Raw genomic sequence first — 10,548 nt, forward strand, 5'->3', positions numbered from 1 at the left:
GAGTTTTGGCAAAACCAGTTTTCATTTTTATGTTGCGGGGGGGGGGGGGGGGGGGTCGGGTGCCTAGGCAGCTGCCAATAGTAACTAAAAAAGTAACTAGTAATCTAACTTAGTTACTTTTAAAATCAAGTAATCAGTAAAGTAACTAGATTACTTTTTAAAGGAGTAATCAGTAATCAGTAATCAGAATACTTTTTCAAAGTAACTGTGGCAACACTGGCTATAACTAGGGTTAGTTTGTACTTAGTAAGAGGTGGTGCAACCGACCCCAGGTCCTTAAACTAAAGTAGAGAACAGGTGAGAGACAGAGAGAGATTCAACAATGAACAATAATGATAGCTTTTCCTGTTTTTCTGTCTGTATAAAAATGTTACATTTCATCTAGGCTATGATTTCCATGATTTAGTGTAACACTGTGTCTTGTGACTGATAAAAAAAAACGTTTTTTTAAAAAAGAGAAGATTTCCTTAAAACGTCAAAGCTAAGGATAAAGGGGTTTTAAGCGACTGATTTCTGAAATAACGTTTCTGTCTGTCTGTCCGCATCTAGCTATGGCCTCCAAGATCGTCCTGTCTGAGGAGCAGTTCCAGTGCTCTATCTGTCTGGACGTGTTCACTGACCCAGTCTCCATCCCCTGTGGACACAACTTCTGCATGGCCTGTATCAGTGGCTACTGGGACAGCACTGACCTGTACCAGTGTCCAATGTGCAAGGAACAGTTTGACACGAGACCCAAGCTTCAGATCAACACCTTCATTGCCGAAATGGTAGCTCAGCTGAAGAAGTTATCTCCGATGGAAGTCACACCCGTCACCCCAGAGCAACTCCAACCCCTGGCCAAACCAGGTTAAGTGGCCTGTGACATCTGCCCTGAGAGGAAGCTCAAAGCTTTGAAGTCCTGCCTGGTGTGTCTGGCCTCCTACTGCGAGACTCACCTGGAGCCTCATCAGAGAGTCGCAGGCTTAAAGAGACACAAGCTGATCGACCCTGTGGAGAACCTGGAGGACAGGGTGTGTAAGAAGCACGAGAGACCCCTGGAGCTGTTCTGCAAGACTGACCAGACATGCGTGTGTCAGTTCTGCACTGAGACGGACCACAAGGGTCACCAGACTGTCCCCATCGAGCAAGGGTTTGGAGAGAGGAAGGTCAAGCTGGGGGAAACAGAGAGCACCGCGCAGAAGATGATTCAGGACCGGCGTCAGAAGATTACGGAGGTCAGACGCACCGTAGATCAAAACCAAAGCGACGCAGGCAGATTGACGGCGTACACTGTGCAGATCTTCACTGACCTGGCGAGCGCCCTGGAGAGAAGCCAGTCGGAGGTCGTCAGGGGTATCGAGGAGAAGCAGAACGCAGCAGAGAGGCAGGCGGAAGGGTTCGTCGAGGAGATGGAGAAGGAAATCACCGAGCTAGAGAGGAGAAGCGCTGAGATAGAGCAGCTCTCACACATTGAGGACCACTTCCACCTCCTCCAGAGCTCCCAATCGCTCTTCACCCTCCCGAAGTTCAAGGACTGGTCTGCGGTCAAGGTTGACAGCGGTCTGTGTCTGGGCGCTGTCAGGACGGCCGTGTTTGAAGAGTTGGAGAAGCTGAAACGTGGAACTGACCTGGTGATGTTGGAGCAGTGTGCGGTGGACGTGATTCTGAACCCCGGTGAAGCACATCCTGATCTGACCGTGTCTGAAGACGGGAAACAAGTGAGACTGAGAGAGAAGTCTTTCCCTAAAGGCCTACAGTGGTTTGAGAGTGCTGCCAGCGTTCTAGGAAAGGCAGGGTTCACAGAGAGATTCTACTTTGAGGTGCAGGTGAAGGACAAGACTAGGTGGATTTTAGGAGTTACTTGCAACGGAAAGAGAAGTACAACATGGAGATATACTTGCGGTTGCATTCTCCAAGTGACTACTACCTATTGCCCTTATTGTGGTAGGTACAGAAAGAGTACAAGACCGAGTTCTCAGGGTGGACTGTGGACGGTGGGACTGTGGGATGGTGGTCAGTACCGCGCTCATGCAGGTCCTGATGTGGTGCTCAGCCTGAAGGAGAAGCCTCAGAGGGTGGGGGTGTACGTTGATAGCAAGAAGGGCGAGGTCTCCTTTTACGACGTGGAGGCCGGGTCTCTCATCTACTCTTTCACTGGCTGCACCTTCAGCACAAGCCTCTACCCATGGTTCTATACAGGGGATAATACTGACGGACACAACGCTGCCCCTCTTATCATCTGCCCTGCCAGGTACTCCAACTCCCTGCTCCCGCTCAGTAGAACTTAGGCTTGATCAGGGAAGGAGGAGGGAGGGAGGGAGGGAGAGAGGGAAGGAGGGAAGGAAGGAAGGAAGGAGAGAGGTAGGGAGGGAAGGAGGGAGGGAGAGGAAAGGAAGGGAGGGGGGGATGGAGGGAGGGAAGGAGGGAGGGGGGGATGGAGGAAGGGAGAGAGGGGTGGATGGAGGAAGGGAGGGAGAGAGGGAGGGAAGGAGGGAGGGAAGGAGAGAGGGATGGATGGAGGAGGAAGGGAGAGAGGGAGGGATGGAGAGAGGGATGGATGGATGGAGGAAGGGAGAGAGGGAGGGAAGGAGAGAGAGGGATGGATGGAGGGAGAGATGGATGGAGGAAGGGAGAGAGGGAGGGATGGAGAGAGGGAGGGAAGGAGAGAGAGAGAGGGATGGAGGGAGGGATGGATGGAGGAAGGGAGAGAGGGAGGGATGGAGGGAGGGAGAGAGGGACTCTCTCAGTAGACATTAGGGTTGATCATACAGGAGGGTTTGAGTCCTCGCTTGTACCTGTTCCTCCTCTCTCTGCTCTAACTGGCAGTCAGCCGCCCCCCCCCCTCAGTCTCCTGGGGAGGTCTCATGTACCACTGACCCTGACCAACCCCCCCCCCCCTTTAACTGCTCCACGGCTCTCTACAGTGATGCTTTTCTGCTTAAACCCCCAGAGGGGAGGGGCAGAGAGAAGGGGCAGAAACACATGGAAGCGCTGAGCTGGATCTGATTATCTGAATGACTTCATAACTTACATTTGTGTGAACTGAGAAATCAATTGGCGGATGGATTGTAAGATAACGAACATAATCATTATAGTATGTATGTGTGGTATTCTGTAGTAGGAAAGTAGTTAGGAAAGAATGAGACCGGGAGACACGCCGCTGCTCTTCACTTCGCACTTTATTCAACTCCGTCTTCTTCACATCCGGAAGTGCATACATCACTTCCGTAACTGCATACCTCACTAGCATACTAGCGCCCACTGGCGGTATAACCAGGACACAACATTTCCCCCTTTCTTAAAGGAATTACAGTACTCAAAGAATGCAATATTCTGTAGACTGGTGTCAGTACAATTGAAATAAAATGAAAACTAAGGAAATGAAAATGAATGAATCAGCAGAATGAATAACAACAATAAACAGTTTATGACAGTGAAACATGAAATGAACATTCACTTTTGTCATTGCATTGTAGGACCTTTTTGTACTAAGTTAGAACCGTGTTCTATCCTACCCTTTTTGTACGTTCTCTACGGCACAAAGTCTACCAGCCACCTAGGTGGGTTTCTGACTCTCAGGTTCCTTCTTGGACCTGGTTCCTTAAACACATTCTCTGTCTCGGGCACCATGAACTCCTCTAGCTCAATCTCCTTTTCACCACTGGTGCCAGACAGAGCATCCTTGGGGAAGCGTGTAAGCTTGGATGCATTCCATTTTCGACCATCACTGAGCAGGTATGTATTCTGTCCTGCTTTACTAACTACTGTCAGCGGTTCTGTGAATCTTGATGATCCCTTTTTTACATGCTCCGGTCTGCGGACACGTACGGTGTCATTCACTTGGAACATGGGCACTTTCGCTCCCCTCATTCTGTCTGTGTACTCCTTACTCTCCTGTTGCTTGCGTCTCACTGTCTCCTGCACTTTCTCATGTGACTTAATTTGTTGTGAGACAGGGAGGACATTTAGTTTTGTACGCATCTTTCTGTTCCTCAGCAACTCAAAGGGAGTAGCTCCTGTAGTAGCATGCGGCGTAGCGCGATAGTTCAGTAAGAACTCTGTTACTGCATGTTTCCATGGCTTGTGCATTCTCTCAGCCGTCTGAATACACTCTTTGAGAACTCGATTAAATCTCTCAATAGCCCCGTTGGCTCTTGGATAATAAACACTGGAACGCAGGTGCTTTATCTCTCTCTCTCCCAGAAAGCTTGCAAAAGCATGGGAAGTAAACTGACATCCGTTGTCAGAGACCAGGAAGGAAGGGTTACCTTCACGACTAAACACTGTAGTCAAGAAGCTAATAACCGCCTCTGTAGTTACAGTAGAGACAAACGCCACCTCTGGCCACTTACTGTAATAGTCTGTGAGTGTAATAGCATAACGGCAGTCCCATGTCGCACAGTCAAAGGGACCAACAATGTCAATGGCCACCTTCTCCCATGGTCCACCTGGCAGTTCCACTGGGGTAAGTGGTGCAGGCGCAGTTTTGGCTGTTTTGTCATTGTATTGACAGGGTACACATGAGCCTACTAATGTCTGGACACATCTGTCCATTTGCGGCCACCAATCAGGGTTTCCGTTAGAAAAAATTGCCGCCGGACATCGTGTCCGGGAAGATTTCGATTTACCGGACAAACGTGATATATTCCGGTCATCATATTAAAATATAAAAAAAAAAAAAAAAAATAAAAAAATCTAATATAGCTGTTTGTCGCGGTGATTACTGTTGTGTAGCGGCCTATATATGCCATTTAATGTCTATTTCTCATCCGATACGATTAGATGCGAGCTATATAATATATAATAATATAACATGATTCGCATGCGCGCTATGCCATTATGTCCAGCGCTGAACGGGCGCCTCACTGGGAACTGAACAGACAGCATCGATCAATGAACAGACTCCACATTACGTTAACTGAAGTTTGTTAAATTGTTTGGGATTAATGTGAGTTTTCTATTTTCTCTTTCCAGTTTTACCCTTTTTTTAATCAATAAAACAACGTCATTTCTATAACCAGGTCTCGCTGGTTGGGAAGGCATTTCGTTTAGCTGCCTGTCAAATCATACTTAATCGGACTCGGGAGTATGACAATGAGGAGAACATAACTGTTTATTGAGAAACAATAGGCAGGCTGGGATACGTATATAAAGAAATACCACAATGTCTAGATGTATAACATTTTATTGAACAGTGCAAGCATGTAGGCTTCTGGCGTGACATCGTACCCCTAACGTTCTTAGGGCTTGTTTGAAAAGCTTAGACTGAAAGTTAGTGCCCTGGTCAGATTGTATAACAAGAGGAAGACCGAATGTGGAAAAAAACGTTGTTAAAGCTTTCACCACTGAGCTGGCTGATATGTTACGCAACGGAACAGCTTCGGGAAAACGAGTAGCAGCGCACATAATAGTAAGCAAATACTGACTTCCACTTTTAGTCCTAGGCAAAGGTCCAACACAATCAATTATTACACGTTCAAATGGCTCCCCTATAGCAGGAATGGGATGCAATGGTGCGGGTGGAATGGATTGATTAGGCTTACCCGCCATCTGACAAGTATGGCAACAGCGGCAGTGCTGGGCAACATCCGCCTTCAGTCCGGGCCAAAAGAAATGTTTCAATATCAGCTGATAAGTTTTAGTTATACCTAAATGTCCTGACCACTGGCTCTCATGTGCTACAGATAACACCTGTTGTCTATAACCCACAGGCACAACCACTTGTTTTACAGTATTCCACTCACAACCATTTGCATTAGGAGGAGACCATTTACGCATTAATATCCCATCGTTAAGGAAATAAACTACGTTGCCCCCTATTTCAGATTCCTCACTAGCTGCATGTAAAAAACATTTGTTTAATGACTGATCAGCTACTTGAGCGACACGCAATCGCTCGCCGGTTACAGGCAGAGATAGGCTGTCAGCGGATGGTATGGTAGGACTCGGGGAGGATGGTAACTCTACCACTTTCTCCCTGGGAGAAGCTGAAACAATCGGGTTCTCATCCCTTTCAGAAAAGGCTTGCATAATCACACTATCACAGAGAGAAACATCGCTATCCTCCTCTCTGCCTCGACTCGATTGTGCACGAGTTATAGCGCACACCGGAAATAACCGCTGTTTCGCATAGGCAGCCTACACATTAGGAGTCATCATCATGCCGGTGTCAAATCATATCATAATAAAATAAATACATAGCCTATATATTCGTCTTTTTTAAAATAGAAGGAATCAGAATGTGAACTTTAGCGAATTGTATTCAAATTGTGCTTAGAGGGAATTATTTTCACCGGACATTTATGTCCGACGAGTTTTCAATTTGTCGGACTTCAACCACTTTTACCGGACAAAGTCCGGGAATTACCGGTTAACGGAAACCCTGCCACCAATATAGCTCTCGTAGTCTCTGTTTAGTACGCACTATTCCCTGATGCGCTTCATGAGCTAAGTTTACAACTTTAGACCGTAGTGTAGTAGGAACAACCACACGGTCGGGGCCTCTCATGACAAGTAGTTCATCCACAGCCAGTTCATCTCTCACTCTAAAATATGGAGCAAGTTCCTTTGTCACATTCTTACTGCATTTTGGCCAACCTTTCTGTATCTGCTGTCTCAGTTGAGTCAGTTCAGGACAGGCCTCACAGGCAGCAGTGAACTCGGTCACAGATATGGCATGTGAGGAACCTGTGAACACAGTAGCCACCATGTCTGGCTCCTCCTCCACCTCTCCTGTCGAAGGCAGAGGGAGTCTGGACAAGCAGTCAGCAGTCACATTACGTTTCCCTGGATGGTAAGTGACATCATAAGTAAAGCATAGTAGACGTGCAGACCATCTCGCTATTCTCAGACCTGCGCGACCCGTACCCCTGGAAGTGAGTAGGGTTGTCAACGCTTGGTGGTCTGTGCGTAGGACAAAACGATGTCCCCACAGGTAGGTTCTCCACCTTTCCACCGCCCAAACGCATGCCAGCGCCTCACGCTCGACGGTAGAGTACTTTCTCTCTGCAGGAGAAAGTGTCCTGGACGCAAAAGCTATGGTTCTCTCTGTATTGTCTGGGTGAATCTGGCTCATTACAGCCCCCAATCCATAGTTAGAAGCATCGGTAGTGACATAAGTAGGTAACTCAGGATCATATAATGCTAAGGTAGGACTCTCAGTAATCAGTCTCTTAACCTCAGTAAAACTGGACTCTGCATCCGCTGTCCATTCAAACTTAGTGTCAGTAGATTCCCTGAGTGTAGCACGTAGCGGTTCCACCACAGTAGAGAAGTCAGGTATGAATTTACTATACCACGATGCAAGTCCTAGGAAGGACCGCAGGGAGGATGTGTCGTGCGGGGCAGGCGCGTTCGCCACAGCACTGACCCCGTCTTGGTCAGGATGAAGACCATCTTTGGACACAGTGTGGCCCAGGAAGCGCAGAGCTTTCTGGTTGAACTTACACTTGTGCATGTTCAGTTTAAGTCCCACTTCATTTAGAGCATGTAGCACTCTCCGTAGGCTGACATCGTGATCCTGCTGTGTGACGCCGTAGCAAATCACATCATCCAGGTAGGCCTGTACGCCTGGCAGGCCTGTCAGTACAGTCAACATCATTTTCTGAAAAGCTGAAGGAGCAGAAGCGAGGCCAAATGGCACTCGGCAGAACCGAAAGAGACCCTCATGCGTGATAAACGCAGTTAAATCACGGCTATCTGGATGCAATGGCAACTGGTGATAAGCAGAGGCTAAGTCTATAGTAGAAAAGACTGTGGCTCCACGGAGCTCAGCGAACAGTTCATCCATGTGCGGTAAGGGATGACAGTCACTGATGATTGCCTTATTAGGTTCTCTGAGGTCAACACACAGGCGAGGCTTTCCTCCCCCCTTTCTCTGGGTCACAACTATAGGGGAAACCCATGGAGATGCGTCTATACGTTCTATAACGCCTTTTTCTTGTAGATCTGCGAGCTCATCGGTCACAGCCTGCCTCACTGAGAACGGAAGCCTCCTCAGTTTCTGCTGCACTGGCACAGCATCTGGTTTAACCTGTATTTTGTGCATAAAACCTTTTGCACACCCTAACTCCTGTACTAGAACCTCTGGTTCGGTCTGTGGAGTGGTACTCTGTACAGTAGGTGCTCGGAGCACAGTAGGAGAGCTAGCAGGGCTAACAGTAATAATTTTGTTACCCTCAATGCACATCTGCAATGCTACAAATAAATCTAGTCCCAGCAATGCATTTCCTGATTCAACCACTATCAATGAACCTGTAACTGAATGTCCATTATGAACAACTGTAGCATGCATGCAACCTTTAACAGGAATTTTCTCTCTGGAGTAAGTAAGCAGATTCACTGTAGGCTCAGCAAGGACACATGTATGGAAAAGTGTCTGGTAAGTACTCTCTGGAATAATAGAAACAGATGAGCCTGTATCCACTATCAGCTCAACATCATGGGAATGATAATTTGCATCAACTCGTACAGTACACATAATTTTATCATTCACGACGGCCCCCTGCATGTAAAGCACAGTAACGTCATTCACCATTACCTCACGCACCTCTTTTTGAGCCGATCTACACACCTTGGAAAAATGTCCAACTTTTCCGCATGTATTGCAAGTCACCTTAACCGCCGGGCATGTAGGCTTGTTAGCTAAGTGTCCTGTGGATCCGCATCGGAAGCAGGCGCGCTGATTCCCAGTTGTAGCTGGCTGGCTGTAGACCGTGGCAGGTGCAGTCGTCGTCGGAGCTTTCTTCTTGCCCTTGTCGAACCTCCTCCTCGTCGGCTGTTTCTCGATGGCTCTCACCGAAGCTGTAGCTCCAGAGAGAACGTTGGAGTTCCGTAGTCCAGCCTCGATTTGTAAGGCCATTGAAGTAGCTTTGTCCAGAGACAAGTCCGATTCAAGCAAAAGTCTGTCTCGTATGCGTGTATTAGCAACACGCTCAATCAGTTGATCACGAATCATTTGTTCCTCCATGGCACCAAATTCACAAGCTGCAGCTAGCTCGCGTAATGAAGCAAGGAACTGATTAACCGTCTCGTCAGGACCCTGAGCTCTCTGTCGAAATTTGTGACGTTCAGCAATCACATTCACCTTAGGAACAAAGTACTTTTTCAGTCCATCCACGGCAGAAGTGTAGGTAACACCCGTATCCTTTAGAGTGTAGAACAGTCTTTGTCCTTCGGTCCCAAGTGCATGGAGAAGAACCGCGCGCTTTCTTTCCTCCGGCCATTTTTCTCCGGTAGCATCAATTACGAGCATGTAATTTTCAAACATTCTCAACCAAGTAGGAAAAGAAATAGCAGGTTCGCCTGGCACAGGCATGAACGGTGTAGGTAAGGGTACGGAAATAGCCATCCTCGTCGCCAAAAATGTGGTATTCTGTAGTAGGAAAGTAGTTAGGAAAGAATGAGACCGGGTGACACGCCGCTGCTCTTCACTTCGCACTTTATTCAACTCCGTCTTCTTCACATCCGGAAGTGCATACATCACTTCCGTAACTGCATACCTCACTAGCATACTAGCGCCCACTGGCGGTATAACCAGGACACAACAGTATGTTGTACATGTCTAATGATGACTTTCCAGTTTGAACAGTTCGAGCATAAACATGTTGTCTTGGAGAAAAAAAATTGAATGAAAAAGAACAACTGTTAAACCTGTACAGTCAGATTTCTGTTTAAAGAACATGAGCGGGTGATAAGCGGGTAACTTTGTTTATTACCTATAATCGTATTCTAGTCTGTGTCACATGTAAGGTGAAAGATCCCCAAGTTCACTCGCTATTTTCTTCTTTTCTTTGTTTGTTTTTGTTTGACTTTTACTTAATATATAAAAAAAGAAAAAAAGGTTTTGGTCATAGGAACTGTGTTGATTGTGACACGTTGAATGTAATGGCAAATGTTGAAACCGATGACAATAAAAAGAACATTTCAAAAAATAAAAAGTACAAATGTATCCCGTTGGTGGTGGAGGCGGTGTGCGTGTATCTGATATACTTAAAAACTGTGAATGAAGAAATCAATTGACAGAATGGTAAGATAATGAAAATAACCAATGTAAATGGTAAATGGTAAATGAACTGACTTATATAGCGCCTTTATCCAAAGCGCTTTACAAAGGCCTCTCATTCACCCATTCACACACACATTCACACACCAATGGCGGCAAGCTACCATGTAAGGTGCCGGCCCGCTCACTGGGAGCAATTTGGGGTTCAGTGTCTTGCCCAAGGACACTTCGACATGTGGCCAGCCGGGGCTCTACCTCCTGCGCCACAGCCGCCCCTGTATGTAGTATAGATAGATATATATATATATATATCCATGTTTTGTTCATCCTGCAAACCTTTCTTCTTCTTCCTGAAAACATATTAAAACTTCATAAAATGACGTGTTAACACTTGTAAAAACAAAATTACATCTTTTAGCCAATGGAGGTTTAAAATGGAGGTTTAAATTCGCCGCTCCCGGCGAAATGCATTCTGGGAGGCCGTATGCATTCTGTGTAAACGGTCAGCTGGTTTTCACATACTTATTATGAATTTAGTAGGCAGTATGCAGTATGCAGTATATACT

At 46.8% G+C, this 10,548-nt stretch overlaps 1 protein-coding gene across 1 annotated transcript; it reads left to right on the top strand.

Annotated features, from left to right (window-relative positions):
• Window positions 1–551: 551 nt before the first annotated feature.
• LOC308158370 (E3 ubiquitin-protein ligase TRIM39-like) lies at window positions 552–2,267 on the top strand (the record flags this gene model as incomplete). The annotated part of the gene is made up of 3 exons (XM_080531959.1): window positions 552–767; window positions 882–1,822; window positions 1,928–2,267. The coding sequence occupies 3 exons, from the start codon at window positions 552–554 to the stop codon at window positions 2,265–2,267; spliced, it is 1,497 nt and encodes a 498-aa protein (XP_080388085.1).
• Between the last annotated feature and the right edge of the window lie 8,281 nt (window positions 2,268–10,548).

This window comes from Nansenia antarctica (genome assembly GCF_963989245.1).
Source record: "Nansenia antarctica genome assembly, chromosome: 5".
Classification (NCBI taxonomy): domain Eukaryota; kingdom Metazoa; phylum Chordata; class Actinopteri; order Argentiniformes; family Microstomatidae; genus Nansenia; species Nansenia antarctica.